The sequence below is a fragment of the Poecilia mexicana genome, unplaced genomic scaffold, assembly GCF_051168715.1.
Source record: "Poecilia mexicana isolate PSO_F unplaced genomic scaffold, ASM5116871v1 scaffold_22, whole genome shotgun sequence".
Lineage (NCBI taxonomy): Eukaryota > Metazoa > Chordata > Actinopteri > Cyprinodontiformes > Poeciliidae > Poecilia > Poecilia mexicana.
The window spans coordinates 8,669,336-8,691,259 of NW_028263391.1; the positions used below are offsets into that span (position 1 = coordinate 8,669,336).

At 41.3% G+C, this 21,924-nt stretch overlaps 2 protein-coding genes across 2 annotated transcripts; both read right to left on the reverse strand.

Moving 5' to 3' along the window:
• Positions 1 to 333: 333 nt before the first annotated feature.
• LOC106932773 (eukaryotic translation initiation factor 5A-1-like) lies at positions 334 to 6,070 on the reverse strand. The gene is made up of 5 exons (XM_015011638.2): positions 5,868 to 6,070; positions 4,629 to 4,848; positions 4,360 to 4,464; positions 3,765 to 3,896; positions 334 to 3,391 (listed from the first exon to the last, which is right to left on the reverse strand). The coding sequence occupies exons 2-5, from the start codon at positions 4,788 to 4,790 to the stop codon at positions 3,326 to 3,328; spliced, it is 465 nt and encodes a 154-aa protein (XP_014867124.1). The 5' UTR covers positions 4,791 to 4,848; positions 5,868 to 6,070; the 3' UTR covers positions 334 to 3,325.
• A 985-nt stretch (positions 6,071 to 7,055) lies between these two features.
• slc2a2 (solute carrier family 2 member 2) lies at positions 7,056 to 21,805 on the reverse strand. The gene is made up of 12 exons (XM_015011636.2): positions 21,421 to 21,805; positions 21,148 to 21,243; positions 20,087 to 20,292; positions 19,861 to 19,985; positions 19,636 to 19,751; positions 19,390 to 19,552; positions 11,505 to 11,611; positions 10,344 to 10,424; positions 10,085 to 10,189; positions 9,896 to 9,997; positions 9,424 to 9,627; positions 7,056 to 9,312 (listed from the first exon to the last, which is right to left on the reverse strand). The coding sequence occupies exons 1-12, from the start codon at positions 21,433 to 21,435 to the stop codon at positions 9,121 to 9,123; spliced, it is 1,512 nt and encodes a 503-aa protein (XP_014867122.2). The 5' UTR covers positions 21,436 to 21,805; the 3' UTR covers positions 7,056 to 9,120.
• Between the last annotated feature and the right edge of the window lie 119 nt (positions 21,806 to 21,924).

Consider the following 21,924-nt stretch of genomic DNA (forward strand, 5'->3'; position numbering starts at 1 on the left):
TTGATTTCAGAAAATTTAAGTTAGAATTATTATTCCCCCCCCCCCCCCACTGGCTCTAATCTTCTTTCGTAACATTTTGATTGATTTTATAAGTATGGTGCAGGATTTTTCACTTCATAATAGTTGCGGTATTAGAAGTACCTTCCAACTGCACACTAGAAAACCATTCTGAAACTGGACTGAATCCATACTTTGACATGACAAATTCAGTTTAATTTAAAAAATGCCAGATATCTCGTTAGTAGACGGTGGAGTTATTTTGAAGTGAGGTGAGTAGAGAGCAACTCTATTGTAATAAAACCAAATTAAATAATTTGTCAGTGAAGCAAAGACTGGGACATCTGAATGAACTTTATTTTTGCAAAACAACGAAAAGAGAATATTCTCAGGACAGCAGCCAAACATTAGTCAGAACAGAGAAAATAGGTATCCAATTATTATTTTCCAGAGAAGGCAAATGGCCATTTTTTCCCCCCACTGGAAACGGCAAACATTTATAACACACCAGCACAGGTTGCCTATTCTCCACTGTCAGATACGGCATGTAATGATCAAAACATACATATGAACCAGTTTTACTTTGACAAATAAAAGTAGCCCTATCCAAAGCTAAATCATCTGCAAGTCGATCAGTCAGGATTGCAGGGCTCGTGTCCTTTTACAGCGCGCTCTGTGGTTACCCAAAAGCCTTGGTTTGCAACTCGCAGCATTCACCAGACCCACATGCAGGAAGTGCAGCACAAATAGAAAACATTCCATTCTGTGTTGGGACCTTAAAGTTGAATAGCAATACCTGTTAATCAGAATGAATGAATTTTTTTACAGGATGTAAAATGCCACCTTTGTGCTTTATCAACTAAAAGACAAACATTTGATGCAGTGTTCCAGATGATTCACAAAGTTAGCTTAACTCCTGGAAGTCCAGATTGGCTTTTTAGTTACTTGGAGGCAGCTTAACGAGACGCTTGACCTTACGGCTGAATAATGGAACCGTCTGGTAGAAGAGACTAAATGAAAGCAATGAAACAAACAAAAATCTACTTCCTTACACATACACAGAGGAGCACAAATGTGTTGGAGACATGAGAATAGAAGTTACTTCGATATTAGGAATTTATAAAACATTTTTAAAGAGGCAAAACTTTTATTTTTGTACAGGCACACGTACGTACACACAAAAAAAAAAAGATAATAAAATCGGACACGGCAAAGTGCTCGACAGTGCTTAATTAGCATTTGTACAAGTTATTTATCTTGCAAAGTTTAGAATGAGGACTCATAGACATAACTTCTCTGATTTATTTACATATATATATAGCAAACTATTTTGGTGGAATAAAAAAAGAAAAACTAGACTAAAAATCAAATACTTTAGGATGCCTGAAGCCCAGACAAAAGTAACAGACCGGCTGCTGTTGTACAAAAACTGAACAGAATACCTTCAAATGCCCCATTACAATCTGCATCTTTACACAAATAAAAAAAATTTTCCTCACCCCCTCTAAGGGATTGAGGGATTCTGCTACAGAAACCAGTTACCGCAAAACTTTTAAAGAGGATTTAAACACAGCGTTAAGGTGGAAAACTTTAAAAGTACCTCAAAGTATTGCTTTTGTTCCTTCTCGTGCAGAAGAACTTTATCTGGATGTAAACGCGTCATTCCCACGTCTCACTGGCAGCAATTTGTCTCTTCTGAACACATGCGATCGATGAAGGCAAACTCCTTCAAAACGTTTTATGCTTCTATCAGATCACTGTAAACAACAACTAAAGCTACCCCCTTAGGCTACACTGCTTCCAAGATATCATTAATACAATTAGAAGATAGTTTTATTTTGGGGTTTCCATCAGGAGGTAGGGGTAGAAGCAGGTTCTCTTGCACCCAAATGGATCCAGCACCTCGCAAAAGTCCAAGTAGCCTTTGAAGGTTTTGTCCCATTACAACTACGGACCTCAACGTTTCGTTTTATTGCGGTTTCATGTGACAGACCGACACAAATGATGTATTCTCTACAAGGAAAAATCTTAAAGGTGTGACTTTTTAAGTTGCCCTTGTCCTCTCCAGATTTTAACCACACACCACTCACTCTGTGTTGGTCCAATTCCAAAAAACAACAACAAAAAACATACTAAACCTTGAGGTTGTAGTGTGAAAAAACTTAAAATATCTCCAAAGCACTGTTCAGCAGGAGACTCAAATGTCCTGCGTTTATCTACTGTCACCCTTAACGGTGTAGGTAAATTAAATGAAAAAATAAAAAAATAAAAAAACTAGCATTATCTTTTATACAAATCCAGGAGAGTCTCTGTGCAGTCATATATTAAGAGTGCAAACTCTGCACACAAACTCTCTAAAGTGTTTCCTATGAATATAGTGTCGCCAAGCAGCGACGTCATATTCCTTCGCTTCCCTTTAACTATGGATGCATCATGCAAGTCTAAAAACGTCATTTCCTCCGTTTTTTTTTTTTTGCTACACATTCCGATCTCATCTTCTGCAGATGCAGTTTGCTTTAGGTAAGATTTGCTAACATCTATGTGTAATTTTAACAGCGATTTGTTATGTTTCTATACATTTGCCAGCTTGTGAAGGCCTCAAGTGATAAAAAATCTAACAAAAACAAAAAAAAAATTAAGTTTCATAGCATAGAGAGGAAGAAAACTGCCTCACCCTGCCTACCTCCGTCTGCTCCAGCACTGTTTGGGGCTGCTGAGACAGCACAGTTGTCAGCTGGAGAACCCACTGACCTTGGGACCGGGTTACACGCAGTAGAAAACGTGCCTGCAGATCTCCAGTGCGAGTGGAGAAGAAGAAAGAAACTCTGTGATCTACATAAAAACCCCACAGGTGCTAAAGCGTGAGCCGTGTGAACGTGAACGTCGGGGTGCGTCAACTGCGTGGAAAGGCAGAACCCAAGTCAGTGGACTAACGTGCGGAGTTTGTGCAAAGTGAAAACAGAGACAGATTTTCATCTGAGGGGAGCTGCAACACAGCTGAGGAGATTTTTTTATTTTTTTATTTTAAAACGGAAACTGAAGTTAGCTAGCTGGCGTTGCGAACAACGCGCCCGAGTAGGAATGATACGATTTTGTGGAGCATGGTCAAAGACTCCTCCTGTAGTGCCTGGCATGTGCTACACAGTGGCGCTATGAAAGCAATGGTGTGAAGCGCAGCTGAAGCTGACCGCTATTTCATCTTACAGCAGGAGAGCGGAGGAACGAAGTCGGACGCCGGTTGAGATGTGTGGTGAGGGCCAGTAGCTTTGGTGAAGCTTTAAAACCACAGAGGGGGACGGGAACATGAGGTCTCCGCTGTCGCCATGGTCTAAATAGGAGTCATGTTCTTAATGCCGACTACAGCCTCCTCAGCCACAGCTCTCCACACAGTCACCTGAAGAGAAAAAAACAATAACAGTTTTAAGGAGAGAACTCCACAAACGTCGCTTCACTTTCTATTTCTTGGGGCTTTTCTGCTGTGTATCATTTCTGAGAAGCCAACTAAGAACCACTTTATTACTCAAGACGAACATTTTACAGTGATATTTAAAAACGTGCAAACTTCAACGATGGAGACGGACGTTTGCATCTAGTCCACACACATTTTGAGTGAGGTTGAGATTTAATTTCAGTTCTGTAGAACCACTCGATAAAAGCTCGGCGCTAATGCGACATTCGTGCTGATAACCAGCGTAGGTTAACCTCTGACTGCTGCAGATCCTAATTTGCTACGGCTTTGTGAAAAAAACAAAACAAGAAATTTTTACCAGAAACTGATCTCCGCTCTCTAGTTTTTTCACAATTTCTTTGCCCATGTCTCCGTCTGGCAGCCTGAGATCCTCTCTGGTCTCTCCGTTGTCTTCCATCAGGGTCAGGAAGCCGTCTATGATATCAAGGACCTAAAATGTGCCACCAGGCAGAGCACCCGAGAAAACAGAGAGCACAAATGAAATAAAACTGGCCGTTATGTCTGGGGGGGGGGTTAATTTTTGGCAGTTCAAGTTACAAAATTTGCAAAAACAGACGTAAGAAGAGAATTGGGAGGTGGAAGAAAGAGGAATATGGTTTTCAAAGTTCTCAAAAAGTTTTCTCAGCAATATGGCAAACATTTTCTGATGAGATAAACTGATAACAATATCCATATTGTGTCACTGATATAACAACATATCAAGCTTGATTTATTGGCCTAACATTACAGATAACGAAGCTTCGTCTACGTCATATTTCCATGAGGAACTGATATTTAAAATTTTTTAAAAAGTTACTGAAATGTGAATCTAGAAATGATGTCGCTTCGACTGATGCAACTACTTCTGGTTTATACAAACGTTTCACAAATACCGTAAAGAAGGGCTACCTCACCTGGTAGTCCTTTCTTATCACATTTGGTACATCCATGTTATGTGTGGAGGGGCAGACATCTTCATACTTCTTCGCAGTAAAAATGTCGATTCCGGTGAGATGCACCTAAGAGTAAAACTCATCTTTACTAAAATACGACTTCTAGAAAAAAGTTTAAAGAAATACACCTGTGTCTTACATTACATTCTGAGAACAAACAAGGATAAAATAAATAAATTAATTTAAAAAATTCCTTTCATTCTGAAGCCAATGGAGGAGAAAGGTTTTACCTTGGCATGCCCATGCTTCCCGGTCTTGGAGGTAGACATCTCAACTATCTTACAGGGACGTCCTTTCACCATCACGAAGCCGTTCTTCCTCAGTGCAGAGCACTGAATGGGGAATGTAGCTGAGGCCCCAGCATCTGCGGTGGAGAAGTCATCATCTGCCATAGTGGGCCGGGGGCTGCTCCACGCACCAAGGAAAAGAAGTTAGTATCTTTCTTTACACCTAACAGCAAGGGGGGGAAAAAAACTCGTCTATGAATATTTCACACATGTAGAAAGCTATGCAACATCAGAAATCCACTAAATATGTCAGTAACAATTTCTGTTTCAGTAAATGTGGATGGGACTGTGTTAAACACAGGAAAATGGATAAAAGCAACATAGAGGAACACGTCAAACACCCCCCTCCCTCATGCAAGCCACATGATCTTAATCATTTGATTTTATTCTTTTAAATGATACACCAACTCTTGCTGCATCCTACACCTTGCAAATCTTCCCCCAAAATCTTGAATGGGACTTGCTATCAATGTGCAGCTACCCAACTTGTTTCCTTCCACTTAACTTTTCATAATTGATCTGCTCAGCATTCTTGTGGAGGGCGTTGACAGTTTGTTACACTGTTGTCAAGTCAGTTTTTTTCTCCTTGATTGTTCAAACTAGCATGTTCGTCATCTAGAACAACGTCAATTTAAAGCTGCACTTTAGGATGATATAAACACGTTTCAGTCAAGGGAAATTTCAGCTTTTATTTCTCCCAATCAGGAGGGGCAACCAAGACTGTGTTGGGCTCTCAGGCCATAAGCTAATAGCCTATTGCTATAGACATACGTGTTTGTACAACAATATGCCAATTACTCCGTTTTATTGTAGTAACTGTTCAATTGAACAATGACCATTACATTAGTCTTTTCTCAGTAGTACAAACAAATGATAAAATTAGCCACAGCACTGCTAGGAAACCCAGTAAACGACGTGGTAATTTAGACAAGGGAGTATGAACTAGAAACTATAATCTCTCAGTTACTCCTGCTAGCTTTCTCACTGGGGTTGCACATCCACCCCGGCTGCAGATGCTAGCTAAAGCAGCGCCCTCTCTTTTCATTCGCACAAATCACTGCTGGAGCACCGCTGATTACGAATCCCACCTATTATCAAGGCTGTGCTATATACCACTATCCATCATGTTGCTTAATGAGCTGTTACTGTCAAAACATGTTATTAAAAGTCTGCTTAGCTTACCTTCTGTGTCGCTTACACCAAAAGATGAGAATCACTTCGCATGCGTGGAGTTTCAACCAGAGGAGGAGTGATGTAGGTGAGCCGTGAAAACCGGGCAGCGCCGATGTAGTGGAGGCAACGCTCCCCACTAGCTGAGCGCGTGGCAAGCTAAAACTCTCATCTTTGGTTTAGCATAATATATTTCTCATAAACTTTACATATTCGTTACACATTAGCAGTACTAAACAGCTCGTTAAGAGTCTAGTTACCAGTCACCAATCACTATCAGTGCTGCGCCTCCACAAATTAAAAATAAAATCTCAAATTTAATTGAGTTCAGTCGTTCATTAAAAAATTTGACTCATTTATTACGTTGCCGTAATAATATATGTCATCATTTATGTATTTATTTTATGCACTTTTTATTACGGCTATAATACCTTAAATCGAAAATTATTTTTCTAAGAAATTTCAAATATTAAATGAGATCAATAAAAAATGATTTTTGATAGAGATGTTATGGTATAGGCATCTTATGGGCTAGATAGACAATCAAATGAAAAACTAACAGTTGTACTGTGACAGCTTCCATAATGAGGCTTAAGCACCTTAGGTAATTTCTAAAGATCTATCCAAGCAAATTCATTGAAAGTTAAGTGGAAGGAAAAACATGTGGTTAAAAGAAAGTGCACAGGTAACAGTTAATGTGGGGTAAAGCCCACTGAAGACTTTTTGGGATGTTTATTAGGTGAGTAAGTTTCAAGAGCTACGTAGAGGTGTAATTAACTCATAAGCTACAACCTTCACAGCATCAGACGCATCCTGCTTTTTAGATAAAGGTGCATTTTCCAGATTCTGGAAGAAGAGCAGAGAATCACACAAACCACACAATTTCAGTCTTTTAATGTTGGTTCACTTTGTTTTATCAAGTCCAAAGTCAGCCTGGATATCTACCAGCAAACTTTAAAGTACTTCATGTCTCCTTCTGCTGATGGGAAACTCGAAGTGCTGCGGAGATGCTGATGTCATTTTCCAGCGGTCTTAACTCTGGGTTTTCAATAATCATCAAAACAATAGAAATATACACTTGAAATATAAAAGCAAAATTATAAAAGTAAAAGTGTCAAGCATATTAATACTATTAAGTGTATCATTACATTTATAAAACTGGGAAATGACTAGTAAACCTACTAAGTGAAGCTCGTGAAGTACAGTAGAAATGCTTTTATTGCTTTTTCATACAGAAAATGAAATATTGAAAGCTTACGTTTTCAGATGTTTTTTTTTCATATACTGCAGAAAGATAAAGTGATAGACATACATGCCTTAAAGGTCACACTTTTGAAGTACAAAATAGTGTTTTCTTCTGACATAGATACTGCATAATACATTTTTTAAAGCTTGCGTGAAGTCAGAAAATGTCCAAAGATATCCTGGAAGGTTTTTTTTGTTGAATAATAAACATACATTTAGAGCTGACTTAACATTTTAAAAAAAATACAGTATGTTTTTCGTCTGATAATGATCAGCATTTACCCTGTTGTTCCTAAGATTTCAATATTATTGTGAAATAAAATTTTATTTCAGTTAATAAGATGCTTTAGAACAATTTCAAAGTTTTCTGTTAAACAGAAACGTGCATTATGTCCCTTGTTTGATCCGGAGGGTGGAGCAGACATTATTCACTCCACCCACTCGTGTTGCAATCTTCTGTGAGGTGTGTCCTTTTCTAGGAAGCAGTAAGGTAATAGGTCTCTTAGAAAGATTTGAGAGATGCTCCTGAACTTTGCTCCCATATCTTGCAAGAGAGTAGAACCTCTGGAATGTTACTCAAAAAATTTCCATTTCAACTTCAATTCAAATTATATTTGCCCTTGGAAAAACTATGACCTTCATGCACCAATTTAGCTGGAAAAAAATTAATTCTTTTATTTCAAATACTGAAACTGTTCAAGTAAACTGCATTTGACTCCACTGACTAAGTGGAAGTTTTATCAAAATCTGCAACACAGGGAAGAATCATGTCAAATTTTGCAGGAGATTTTAGGCAGAGTGGCGTAATTCATTTACATGTCGGCTGTGCCTTCTCTCGCCTTACAGTTTTTATGCTTTTTATTTTATCCCTCATTTAGACCAGCTTTATTGCTGATTACATAACACAAGCTAACAATGCTATCATTGGAGCTGGCACAGTTTTTGCTCGTCGTGTCCTTACTCCTTCAACAACCGTTTTGCAGTTTTTCTTTAAGACTCGGATGCATTGATTTATGTACGTATTACTGTTGCTATGCGCGGTTTCCATTTTACGTGTACAGATATTTTAGCTTTAGCAAGTTTTATAACTTTTCTCCCACTTATGGTGGGTATATGGTTTGTTGTCATTGTAAAACACTTATACTAGTAAACTTTTACTTTCATTACTGTAGTAAAAATCTTAATTCGGTTACATGTAAACATTGTGAAATTTAACTGATGCTGTTGTGTAAAAAAAAAAAAAAGTGGGGGGAGTGGGCGAGGGATATATTTAAATAAACGTACTATGTCGTTAACAAGCGGTACTTCTTGGAAAATATTTTGTCATGTTACAAACACAAACTTTTACATAACTGGGATTTTATGGGACAGGGCGACACAAAGTAGTGCTCAACGGCGATGTGGAAGTAAAACAGTACACAGCGCTACTATAGACATGTAAAAAAGTTTTGTTTGCATTTGCATTCAGCCCCGTTTACTTTAAAACACCTAAATAAAAGTAACTTAATCCATGAATATCTATAAATTAAACTGTTAAGAGGAGGCCTCAGGTTTCCTAGAAATCTATAGTGAAGAACCAAGATCACAAAGAACATATTACACAGGTCTAGCATGAAGTTAGTTAGCACAAAGCTAATAAAAACAAATTTTTAAAGTTGCTCGTCATCCAGTCTGACTGAACTGGAGACATTTTTACAAAAAAGAAAGGGCCACAATACTGCATTGCAAACAATTCAGCAAAGAGTTAATCAAGGGGGCTGAATACAAACGCAGGTCACACAATTATTTGTTAAGAAAAACAAAATTGTAAAACCAATAGTACCTGTCTTTTCCCTCCACGATTATGCTCTAATTTGAGTCAATACATTACCAATAAAACACTTTAAAGGGTGTTGTTGTAACTCGATAACGTGTGAATTAAGGTCAAGAGGTTTTGACCTCTTTGACCTCTTTGGGTTGCACGGCGGAACAGCTGGCAGCGCTGCTGCCGTGCAGTCACGTAGCTGCTGCTGCTGCTGCCTTAAGCGTCGCTGGACGATTTGAGCTGCTCCAGCTCGGCATTGTCTTTGGGGATCCTCTTTTTCTTTTGGAAGACGGCGGCAATCTCCTCGAACGTTTTGCCCTTGGTCTCAGGAACCCGGAAATAAATAAATATGGTGAAACAGAGAAGCAACACGGCAAACAGGATGAACACGTAGCAGTCCATCCAAGCCTGATGAGGAATGCAGAAAAACATATGTTGAAAACGCAGCCGGTGTTTGATCGTGGGACATGATGTGAGGTAGTTTACAGCACAGTGCACATACTGAATCTGGCTCCTTACCTGTATGTATGGGAAGGTCATGCCAATGATAAAGTTACTGGTCCAGTTGCAGCAGCCTGCGAGGGCGATGGCGGCTGGCCGAGGCCCCTGGCTGAACAGTTCAGCCACTATGAACCAAGGAATAGGACCGGGGCCGACCTCAAAGAAGCTCACAAACAGGAAGATGGCCGCCATGCTGACGTAGCTCATCCAGGAGTAGTCGTTCTAGAGAGAAAAGAGCAGATTTTTGCCATTCACCTCAGGCTTGCACGAATTCAGTTCTTGAATGGATTTTGATTGACAAATTTTAAATTCTTTAGAGATGCTAAATCTTGAGGTTTCAAGCCATTTTCATCAAGATGACAAGAAGTAAAGACATGAAATCTTTGTGTGTAATGAGCCTGTGCTTGTGTATCCGTTTGCCTCGGTGTCTCATAAACCCCTGCGGTCGGTTTTAGCTGAGACGGGAGATCTTCCACTTGGTCGAACAAACCTGGAATTTGAGACCCACTGTCATGGCAACAGCACAGCAGCACATCCCTCCCAGACCAACCAGAGTCAGCGTGCGCCTTCCGGCTCTGTCCACCAGTGCGACCTGGGACACACACAGAGCACGCTTACAGACAGAACGAAATCACGCAACACGTGACGCTGGTGTTGCACATGTGAGCGCGTTACTTACAGACACCAAGGTAAAGACCGTGTTGATGACCCCCACTCCTATCGTGGCATAGACTGGCTGACTGACACCAGCTTGGGTGAAGATGGCTGTGGAGTAGTAGAAGATCTGAAATGCAAAAAGAAAGAATCGATTACCCAACATTACAAAGTCACATTGTAGCGGTTTGCTAAACTTTATTGAATATCTCAATTGATACCTCTACACAGATTAAATCACTACATTTTGGTATTAGGTTAAACAAACAAACTTTTATACTTACTGCATTAACGCCAGACAGCTGCTGTGAAAGGTGCATCATTAGGGCAACAAACAGCTGCTGCCTATATACAGAGGAGAGGATCTAAGAGAGAAAAAAGAGACAAAAATATAATATAATATAATATAATATAATATAATATAATATAATATAATATAATATAATATAATGGCAATAGTAGCATATGACGGAACGGTAAACCCACATCATGGAGTTGCTACCCAAAAATCTGGAACATTTTTGCAATGCTGTCATGTTTATTATGGCATTGCAATATATAGCAAAATACCTCTAAGGAAAATTTCCAGCATTTTGGCGAATTTATCCCAAAAGCAAGGCAGTACTGAAGGCGAAAGGAGCTCTGATACATTTCTCATGAGATGTCCCTCATAAAAGAACCTGATTATTTATATCTTAATATCACATATTATATTGCCCCAAGCCGGGGTGGAACAAAAACGCAAGACTATCCAGGTCAAACTCCAAAGTTTAATTCCAATCCAGGTCAAACTCCAAAGTTTAATTTCAGACAAGAATAGCAGGTGTTGTGGCTAAATCAGAAGAGTGCTTTACCAAGCACCCAGCCCAGTCCCAAAGTCCACAAAAGCAATTTAATGCAGCACAACTTTGACAAACTGCAAAAGTTCAAACACAAGCTATCGGTAAACACGCAGCTTACTACCACTAAATTAATATTTATTGTATAGGTAAAAACAAAAAATAAATGTATTTATTTGTTTAAAACTGACATTTTTTACAGTAGCATAACCTCAAGCTGGAAGAATGCTGATGTTGCAATTCTCTAGCTATGAACTTTGGAGTTTGTTTTTTTTTTCCCTCTAGTCCTTTCACAGTTTCAGGGGTTTAAAGCTTCATACCTGCTGTTCTGAGTGCAATAAGTTACGACCAGTTCCTGTTTTCATGGACTTTCTGGATTCCTGAAGGTCATTTGACGTCTAGCCTTAGATGCAGGGGCACACTCTTTTGATTTTCCTGTTTTGAAAAGAGGCCAAGAAAAGATGGGCCTCTATGCCGTAGCATATTTATGTCCCAGTGAAACAAAGTATCATACAACCTGAAGGCTCCGCAGCACTCTAAATCAACCAGGTTTATGGTTGTATAACTCTACATCGTTCACTTCTGTAGAGAGAGAGAGAGACCTACCAAAGATCGGATCGACACCCTCGGCTCTTTGTCGGCTTCTTCCTTCTCTCTCCTCATTTCCTCCAGATCGTGAGCAGGATCGTACGCCCCCTTTAGACGATGCAGACCTGAGGAAGAAGTGTGGCATGAAAACACTCGGGAGCAAAAACCTGCAGAAACGAGTTTCATGCAGTGACAGGCAACGCTGGCTGTTGAAATCTTTTGCTTAAATAAAAGTTACTCTCCTGTAATGACACTGTGAGTGAAATGTTTCAATTATTTTTGTTTTGCACCATGCAAACAAAATATTGAAGCACATCCCAGCAGAACCTTTGCTCATGCAAAAATGTTGGCTTCATTTATTGATTGATTTATTTTACCAGGTGAGTCGGTCAAGAGCAAATTCTCATTTTCATCAATGACCTGCATTTTTTTTTTCATGATGGATTTAACAAACTCTGCGTTGATGTTTTTTTTTTTTGCAAAACTCGCCAGGTTGCTTGGACGCTTCTGTGCAAAGGTAACCGGCAGCTCACAGTTGACCTCCATTTGGAGGACAGGGGGGGAATGTGGTGCCATTTTCCCCATCGTATTGTAGCCGGGTGGTAAATTTTGGTTAAATAATTGCACTGTTTCAAAGTGTTGGTTTTCTTTTATTGTTACAGTAGCAATGCTATTAAGTGATTTTGTTTCAGTTATGTAATTTTATTTCCTATGTGTATGTTTTTCACATTTAAACATGTTCAGGTAGTTGGTCTCAGGTGCTGCACATTTTGTCCACCAGAGACCAGTGTTTCAAAGTGATTACTGTTTCCCAAAACGGGGCAGGAAATGCATTTTGTTCTCTTCCGGTGTTGCTATGCTACGTGATGAACTTGGACGGGAACCGTATGTGATTTATCTGCAGGTCATAGTTCCAGCAGAAAATCGGGAGCCTGTCTGTGCGGTGCAGGGCGGCCATTTACTGCACGTGAAAATAAGATGTCCGATCATCGGTGTTCTCCAGTATTAAGAGTGAACTGAGACATTACTGTCGAATCCAGAGGCCACTGCCGTATTTCTATTTCTTTTCTTTGACATATTGTATGTTCTTTTGAGATCTGCCACATTTCATGAATATTTACCAAATGTTTAGGTACATCTATGTTCTGATTTTTGAACAACAGTAAGGAACAAGACAGCTTTGTTCAGTCTGTTCCCACTGATTAAATATACTGCACACTAAGAACCCCAGTTATTGTGTCCTGTGAGGCTAAGTATTTCCCGGGCTACACAATTTTGGTACCAGGAGTGGGGTGTGCACACTAAAAAAAAAAAAGAAAAAAAAAATATATATATTTTTTTTGTAACCTACTACTACACAGTGGCATTTTGTGTACCATCAACTAAGAAATACGGCAGTGGTGAAGACTACGGCGATCAGCCATCACACGGAGAGGACGTGTGGAGGTGCTGATTTCACAGCGTGACTGGTGCTGCTTTGGAACGAAACTCATCTGGATCCCCCACTGAAGCCTGGCCACCCGGATTTAAGGGTGTTTCGAACCACAGACTTTCCCAAAGTATCCTTGTTTTTTTCAAAATTTCGTTGAATCTTCTGTTGGACTAACTTCTGGACTGAATCAAACATATTGGTTACATCATGTCAACCGTCCCAAGTGCTGAAGACAGTCTCAGCGGTAGTGATTCATCCAATCAGAGTACATTAGAAGCAGCAGGGCCAAACAGGGTTCCGGCTGATGAGATACAAACTCAACTTCAAGAACTCACTAGGTTGCGAGATGATCTTGTCCGGCTGAGTGATGAAACTAGGGCTCAAAGAGACAACACTAGTCGGGCCCCCACTCGTTCATACATTTATGTCCCACGTGAACGCCAGGTCCAATTCTTTTGTGGGGAGTGGGAGAAGGATGGGAGATCTGTTGAAGAATTTATTGAAGAGGTTGAGAGGGTCATAAGGACCAGAGAACAGACAACTGAGGAACAGTGTGATTTCATACTGTCATTGTTACGGGGACCAGCACTAGAGGAAGTCAGGTTGTGTATGGGGGGTGGATCAGTGGAGCCTAGTGATATTTTCTCTTTTCTGCGAAATGCTTTTGGAGAAAGACGCAGTGTTGCACAACTTTTGCAGTCGTTTTACAATCGTAAACAGGCAGATGGAGAAGACCTCCGTGACTACTCCCATGCACTGTCCCAGATACTGAGTTCTGTAGTGAAACAGTCCACAAATGCTGTACCTGATGAGAAAACAGTTCTCAGGGATCAATTTGTTGAAGGTTTAAGGCATGTCCCTCTGAGACGTGAACTAAGAAAAATGGTGAGAGAGAGACCAGACTCTAGCTTACTAGATGTGAGAAATGAGGCCCTCCTCTGGGAAATGGAGGATAACCGATCCCATTCTGCTAAAGGAGTAAGGAACAATATGGTTCAGTCAGGGGCATTCGAAACCCAGTGTTCTCTGACTAAAACAACACACCATGACCCCCCTTCAGCTTTAGATGAAGTGCAGCGGGCTGTTTCTCACCAGGGGGAGCAATTAGCTGAGTTAGGGAAAGCATTGACTGCCCTATCAACTGCTGTGAGTGAACTGTGTCAACGTACTAAGCTGACTTCACCAGAACCCAAACAGAGAGTTAAACCACAGCCTACATTTACACATGATGGTCAGCCTATCTGTTTTAAATGTCAAGGGGTTGGACATATTGCCAGGAAATGTCCACAAAGCAAAGTTGTTTCTATGGGTGCTGCTTCCCCTGGGGGACAGGGAAACTAGAACCCTCGGTTGTCAGGAGCCAAACAATTCGGGGGGAAACAACTGGCTCACCAACAGAAGCCTTGGACAGAGATAAAGTTTTAGAGAGGGCAGTTGGCGAATGTAAGACGGTTGTAATAAAGCTACAGGGTGTGGAAGTTTCATGTCTTCTTGACACTGGCAGTCAAGTAAGTACCATTTCAGAGGGTTTTTTCAACAAGCACTGGTCAGCAAAAGACAGCATCATTCATCCTACTTTTGAATGGTTAAAAATCACAGCCGCTAATGGACTAGAAATACCTTACATAGGTTATGTCGAGCTTGAAGTCGAGGCTATGGGTCTGACTATTCCGGAAAGAGGATTTCTTGTAGTTAAAGATTCAGCACAGTCATCCTCTGTGCCTTGTCTCCTTGGAATGAATGTGATAAAAAAGTGCCAGGAACTAGTGCAGGGCAAATTTGAAGCCACAATGCATGGGAAACTTGACTGTAACTGGAGGGAGGCTTTTCATCGAGTGCAGACAGTGAGGTTATCAGACAGGCCCTCATTTGTCAGGATTGCTGGGAAAGAGGCAGTTCATGTGCCAGCCTCATCTGTAGCTACTGTTACAGCAAAGGGACTTAGAACTATCAGTGAAAAAGGTCCGTTAATGCTACTGGAGCCTGGCCATTCCCCTTTACCTGGTGGTTTGGTAGTGGTGCCAACGTTGGTGACATCTGAGAGGCATGTTTTTCCTGTCCAGGTCATGAATTTGTCTGATGAGGACATCTGGTTGAAACCTAGGACTAGACTTGGACTTTTGACTGAAGCTGACTCTGTAAACAGTGATCAGTTGTGTAAAGTTCAGTTTCAGAGAATCTCAGCAGATACAGATGAAGTCAGCATTAGCAGACAACTCGAACCACCAACAGATGTCCAGTCTATCCTCGATAAGTTAAAGGTTAGTGGAACTCCAGAACAAGAAGCACAGCTAGCTCTGCTGTTGGGGAAATACTCATTTGTGTTTGCAGCAGAAGATGAAGACTTAGGTTACACAGACAAAGTACAACATGAAATACACCTCACAGATGACACACCTGTGACCCAGCCTTACCGACGGATTCCCCCCACACAATATAATGAAGTGAGGGAACACATTGGCAAGTTGTTAAGGAAAGGAGTTATCAAGGAGAGCTCCAGTCCATACGCTTCCCCAATTGTGTTAGTTAGAAAAGTTGATGGTAGTCTGAGGTTATGTGTCGACTACAGGAAGCTCAACTCCAAAACCAGGCGCGATGCTTTCCCGCTCCCAAGAATAGATGAAAGCTTTGATGCACTGAGAGGGGCCAAATTCTTCTCCACAATAGATTTGGCAAGTGGGTATCACCAGGTGGCCATGCACGAACGCGATAGACCTAAAACGGCATTCACCACCCCGTTTGGTCTATACGAGTATGTAAGGATGCCATTTGGTGTGTGCAATGGGCCAGCAACATTTCAGCGACTTATGCAGGCTACAATGAGTGATCTCACCTTTCAGATATTACTGGTGTATCTTGATGATATTTTAGTTTTTTCTGAAACATTTGAGGAACATCTTGAGAGGCTTGAAACTGTATTGAGACGATTAGCTGAGACAGGCCTTAAGGTGAAACTCGAAAAGTGTGCCTTCCTTCAAGACACCGTGAAGTTCCTGGGGCATCAAGTGTCAGCTAAAGGAGTTGGGACAGATCCATCCAAGGTGTCAGCTGTTAAAGACTGGAAGGTCCCATCCACAGTCAAGGAACTCCAGTCATTCCTAGGGTTCTGTAGTTATTACCGGAGGTTTATCCAAGGTTTCTCACAGACTGCAGGGCCACTACATGACTTGGTGAACAAATGTTTAAAAGCAAAGAAAACTGGGTGGGCAGGCCACCATTACAAAGCGATGTGGACTCAGGAGTGTAGCTCAGCTTTTGAGAGGTTAAAGGAAAAACTTACTTCTGCTCCTATTCTGGGTTTCGCTGATTTCACACAGCCTTTTATACTGGAAACAGATGCCAGTCAGCATGGTCTAGGGGCTGTTTTATATCAGCAACAGGATGATGCTAAACGGGTCATCGCCTATGCAAGTCGCCGGTTACGCCAGGCTGAAAGGAATGACCGTAATTACAGCAGCATGAAGCTAGAACTGCTAGCTTTAAAGTGGGCTGTTGCTGAGAAATTCAGGGGATATTTACTTGGTTCAAAGTTTGTTGTGCTTACTGACAACAATCCGCTTTGCCATCTTAAAACTGCTAAGTTGGGTGCAATAGAGCAGAGATGGGTCGCACAGTTGTCAGTCTTCGATTTTGAAGTAAAGTATCGACCTGGGAGCAGTAATGCCGCTGCAGATGCTCTCTCACGGCAGGAGTTTGCAGGGGAGCCTGAAACGGATCCGGATTCAGATTTGGATGGATGTATTGCTGTCTGTAACCTAATAAGACGAGGGACTGCTCTGGAGCCAGATCTGGTGGTTAAAGGGCTTGAATGCTATGAAGTAAGACAGATACGGGCAGTAGAGTCAGGTGCAGAAGCAGTGGAAGGGCAAGGTAACACTCCTACGCTCCCAGCCTACACTAAGGAGGAATTATTAGCATTTCAGAGCAATGACCCCACTATCACAGGTTTCAGAGCTTTTTGGGATCGTGGAAGGAAACCTAGCCCCAAGGAAAGGTCAACTCTATCTAGCCTGGTGAAACGACTCCTAAAACAGTGGAGCCTTATTCAGGAGAAGGAAGGTTTGTTGTACAGGGTTGTCCCAGAAGCACCCTCTGGGTCAATCTGGCAGTTACTTTTACCCGTTTGTCTCAAAGACCAGGTACTGGAGAGTGTCCATAACAAAATGGGACACCAAGGGATTGAGCGCACTGTGAACCTGCTCAGAGGGAGGTGTTTTTGGGTAGGTTTATATGAAGATGTGGAGAACTGGGTTAAAAACTGTGAAAGATGTGTCTTGTCTAAGATGCCACAACCCAAGATTCATGCCCCAGTCCAAGCTTTTCTAGCATCCAGACCGTTAGAGGTCGTTGCTGTGGACTTTACAGTCCTTGAGCCAGCATCAGATGGGCGAGAAAATGTGTTGATTGTGACCGATGTGTTCACAAAGTTCACACAAGCCTTTCCTACTAAAGACCAGAAAGCTGACACCACAGCTAAGGTTTTGCTTAGAGAATGGTTCATGAAGTATGGAGTGCCAGAAAGACTCCATTCAGATCAAGGGAGGAATTTTGAAAGTGAGGTCATAGCAGAACTTTGCAAGTTGTATGGTGTAAAAAAGAGCAGGACAACTCCGTACCGACCGCAAGGAAATGCTCAGTGTGAAAGATATAATAGGACACTCCATGATTTACTGAGGACGCTTCCACCTGAAAAGAAGAGAAGGTGGCCGGAATATCTACCTGAGCTTGTCTATGCTTATAATGTCACCCCTCATTCAACAACTGGGTATTCTCCCTATTATCTTTTGTTTGGTGTTGAGCCCCGCCTTCCAGTTGATGCACTGTTGGGCCGAGAGTGTGTGTCAGAAAACAGTCAGAACTGGCTCTCTATTCATCAAGACAGACTCAAAGAGGCCCACAAACGAGCAAGGGAGTACTCTGAGCAAAAAGCAGCAGAACGGATTTCTTTTCAAAACAAAAAGGTCTATTGTCCCCCAGTCAACATTGGGCAATTGGTGTTTCTTCGCCACAGATCTTTGGGGAGGCGCAAAATCCAGGATGCTTGGGGTCCCACTATTTACAAGGTAGTGGAGATTAAAGACACCACACACACTGTTGAACCGTTGGAAGGAGGGCCTACAAAGAAGGTTCATAGGTCAGAATTACGACCCTGTTCAGCCCAAGTTCCAACACTCAGGACTGAGACAGCTATTCAGATCAATGATCAGCCAGTGGAGAAGGAAGAGTCGGTGGCATCTGAACCAGATTTTATTGTTGTAGAGGAATTGAATATGTCTGAGAGGGACAATCTTCCAATGTTAACAGCACATGCAGATGGTATGGTGCCAGATGGGCCTGATCCAAGTTTTCCTGACGTGACTGCTAGAGGCTCAGACTTGGTGACTATTCCTGATTCTGGATTCACTAACTTCCCTGGTGCCGACTGCATCAGGTCAGAGACCAATTTAAGTAATGATGTGGAGTGTAACAAAGGTTCAACGCCCATTCCTGCGATTAGGAAAAGCAAGCGAAGTACAGCCGGGTCACACTCAAACCCATTTCACTTGCCCAAATCAGCCTGCAACGCTGTAGCAGTTAGCACAGATGTGGTGTCTCAGGTTTTAACAAGTCTTGGTACAGCACTGTTTGAAAAAGTGTTGCAGGAAGCTTTTCGTTTAGTTGAGGTTTAGTAGTCACCGGGGTCGTTGACTAGTTGCAGGGGAGGATGTAGCCGGGTGGTAAATTTTGGTTAAATAATTGCACTGTTTCAAAGTGTTGGTTTTCTTTTATTGTTACAGTAGCAATGCTATTAAGTGATTTTGTTTCAGTTATGTAATTTTATTTCCTATGTGTATGTTTTTCACATTTAAACATGTTCAGGTAGTTGGTCTCAGGTGCTGCACATTTTGTCCACCAGAGAGCAGTGTTTCAAAGTGATTACTGTTTCCCAAAACGGGGCAGGAAATGCATTTTGTTCTCTTCCGGTGTTGCTATGCTACGTGATGAACTTGGACGGGAACCGTATGTGATTTATCTGCAGGTCATAGTTCCAGCAGAAAATCGGGAGCCTGTCTGTGCGGTGCAGGGCGGCCATTTACTGCACGTGAAAATAAGATGTCCGATCATCGGTGTTCTCCAGTATTAAGAGTGAACTGAGACATTACTGTCGAATCCAGAGGCCACTGCCGTATTTCTATTTCTTTTCTTTGACATATTGTATGTTCTTTTGAGATCTGCCACATTTCATGAATATTTACCAAATGTTTAGGTACATCTATGTTCTGATTTTTGAACAACAGTAAGGAACAAGACAGCTTTGTTCAGTCTGTTCCCACTGATTAAATATACTGCACACTAAGAACCCCAGTTATTGTGTCCTGTGAGGCTAAGTATTTCCCGGGCTACAGTATATTATGCAAGTCGTACTTGCATGAGGGAAAAACCAAACTAAAACGGTTAACTGTGCTTGTGTTTGCATGTGTTGGCTCTTACTCTTCCGGGCTTCCTGCTCTTTGCCCAGCAGGATGTAAAGGTAGCGTGGACTCTCGGGGCAAAGCGGCAACAAAATGGTCTGTAATATCGCAGGAGCTCCGGACAGACCGAGCAGCACGTGCCACATTTCATCATTACCGAGAACGAAATCCAAACCTATTACCTGCATACAAATACATGTCATTAATGGGTTAAGTACTGTCTGTTTTAGTCAAGCAGGTGTAGCTGTGTGAGGGTTTAACCTACCTGGCTGAGTAGGATGCCAATGACAATGGCCAACTGATGTAACGTTCCCAGAGCTCCCCTGTAAGCTTTAGGTGCAATTTCTCCGATATACATCGGTACCAATCCAGATGTTAAACCTGAAACACACATTTTAACAGATTGCAGCATTTTTTTTTATTTTATTTATTTTTTGCTGCAAAATGCCGTAGTTGTGAAACGAAGGTGATTCCAGACGCCTGGATTTACCACAGTAGAAGCCCATGATGGCGCGGCCCATGATGACCATGATGTGGGGCTTCCACATCCTGGACAGACCCATCAGCAGTCCAGCCGCTACGGCCAGAACGTTGACCATCAGCATGCCCTTCACCCTGCAGAACATAAAAGGAAAAAAAAAAAAAAAAGGGAAATGTTTCTCGTCTTTGTTTCAGCTTTCGTGTAAACGTGACGTCCACTCTTGGAAATCTCCGACCTTCCTTTAAAGTCTCCGATAAATCCCACCAGGAAGGAGGACACCATGCCGCCAATGGAGAAGATGGCCACCGACAGCGACCAGTACATGACCACGGAAGGATGCTTTTCCTCCTCCGGGGGACTTTCTCCCTCCGTGATGTTTTCTGGCAGTGCTGACCTCTCGGACCACACGCCCAAAGACAGAGCATAGTGCTTCTCAATGACCTGGCGGCGTAGAAAGAAAATAAAACTGCAGCACGGTATTTGGTGAGGTGATTCTGAAATGTGCATAAAGCAAATGAATAATGCAAAGTGTTTAAATCCGGGTGACCTTTCTCCATCTTTCATCACATTAAAACTAAACACCTTTCTGAATTTTATAAATGTCACTTCTTGGGGTATTTCTTTAGTACTGGGTGGTATAATTTATAATTTATATCTTTTAACAGATCTTCGAGCCGTTGATCTCTGCAGCTCCTCCAAAGATTTTTTGCAGCTTCTCCAGATTATGCGCTGCTTGACTGAACATGTCTTTGCAAGTTTGCAGCGGTGCAATAAAATCTTCGCTTTCCTTCCACTCTACTATAAAATCTTCCTTTGAGTCGGCGCATCACATAAAAATCCAATAAAGATACATCAAAGGTTATAATGTGGTGTAATGCGAAATATTAGATGAGTGCAGATGTTTTTGCAAGGCCTTATACAAATCATGGAAATATTAAGTTAATATTTCATTGCAAATGCTTTAGAAGACTGATGAGGGTTTGCAGCTTTTGTGTAATCTGTCTTGAAGAACATTTTGTCCTTGTAAAAAAACAATTATGTCATCTGACACTCACACATGTCTTTGATTTAAAAAAAAACCCTGCTACAAACTAAAAATATCAACTTGCTTACTTTTAGTAGAAAAAAAATGGAAAAGAATTGAAATACTTTTTTTTTTACTTTAAAGGGTTGCGCTATCGTTTTGAAGCAACACCGTGACTGAGAATTACACGCACATTTTTCTTTAAGAGCAAATACCTTAGGGTGTGAAAAATCAAGCAGTTCATTGGCTCGGTGAAAGCGAGCGCATGTTACCTTCTGGGGCGCATTGATGACTCCTAGACTGTATCCGTACTGCAGGGAACCCAGAGCTGCTGTGAACACCGCTACAGCCAGTGTACCCGTCAGTTGCTGCGATCCAAGCACAGTTTCACGTTCACAACCGCATCAGCACAAGCAAGTTAATGTTTCCTAAAAAAAAAACACTAGTAGAAATTTTAGAAGAATCCTGAATGGGTTTTTTTTTGATAAATGTCTAAAATGCATAAAAAGAGCCTTTTTTTTATTTCCCCACAAGAATTCTCGTACCTTTCCCGTCTCCATGATGCGTCAAGAGTGTTCCCTTGAGGCTGGTAATGATCAATGAAATCTACATGCCTGATCACACAGTGTCCACTCTCTAATCGACCAACTAACACACACACACAAACACGCTCAGGTTCATGAGCATTGACGGCCTAGACAGGTCTTATCCCCAAAGGGAAGTCTTATGCAGAAATATGTATGTTTGTAAAATATTATTTTACTAGCCACTGGTTTTAGGGCATTCTATATGTTATCATTTTAAATAGAACTTCAGTAATAATCTACTGAACCTCAGATTGCATATAGTTACTTTGTGTAATAGTTACTTTATTTTTTTCCCAGTATATATTAATACTTGCATTAAGCTTCTCTGAGCACATACACGTGCAAACACGCTCAAACTTGTACGTGTGTGGCGTTTTGTTAATATATTACTAAGGCTTGGACAAAGTCTGAGGGTCGACGCTGATACACATGTTTACACAAAATTAAGACCAAAAAATGCTC

What these genes read in the sequence shown, in the direction of transcription:
- LOC106932773 (XM_015011638.2), bottom strand. Translation starts at nt 4,790, where the DNA reads ATGGCAGATGATGACTTCTCCACCGCAGATGCTGGGGCCTCAGCTACA. An exon ending in GGAAGCATGGGCATGCCAAG is followed by an intron (nt 4,465 to 4,628) that starts GTAAAACCTTTC and finishes TTTTACTCTTAG; the next exon opens with GTGCATCTCACCGGAATCGA. An exon ending in TGATAAGAAAGGACTACCAG is followed by an intron (nt 3,897 to 4,359) that starts GTGAGGTAGCCC and finishes GGCACATTTTAG; the next exon opens with GTCCTTGATATCATAGACGG.
- slc2a2 (XM_015011636.2), bottom strand. An exon ending in TCATCAATGCGCCCCAGAAG is followed by an intron (nt 20,293 to 21,147) that starts GTAACATGCGCT and finishes CTACGCCGCCAG; the next exon opens with GTCATTGAGAAGCACTATGC. An exon ending in GGGTGTCGATCCGATCTTTG is followed by an intron (nt 10,425 to 11,504) that starts GTAGGTCTCTCT and finishes TTTCTCTCTTAG; the next exon opens with ATCCTCTCCTCTGTATATAG.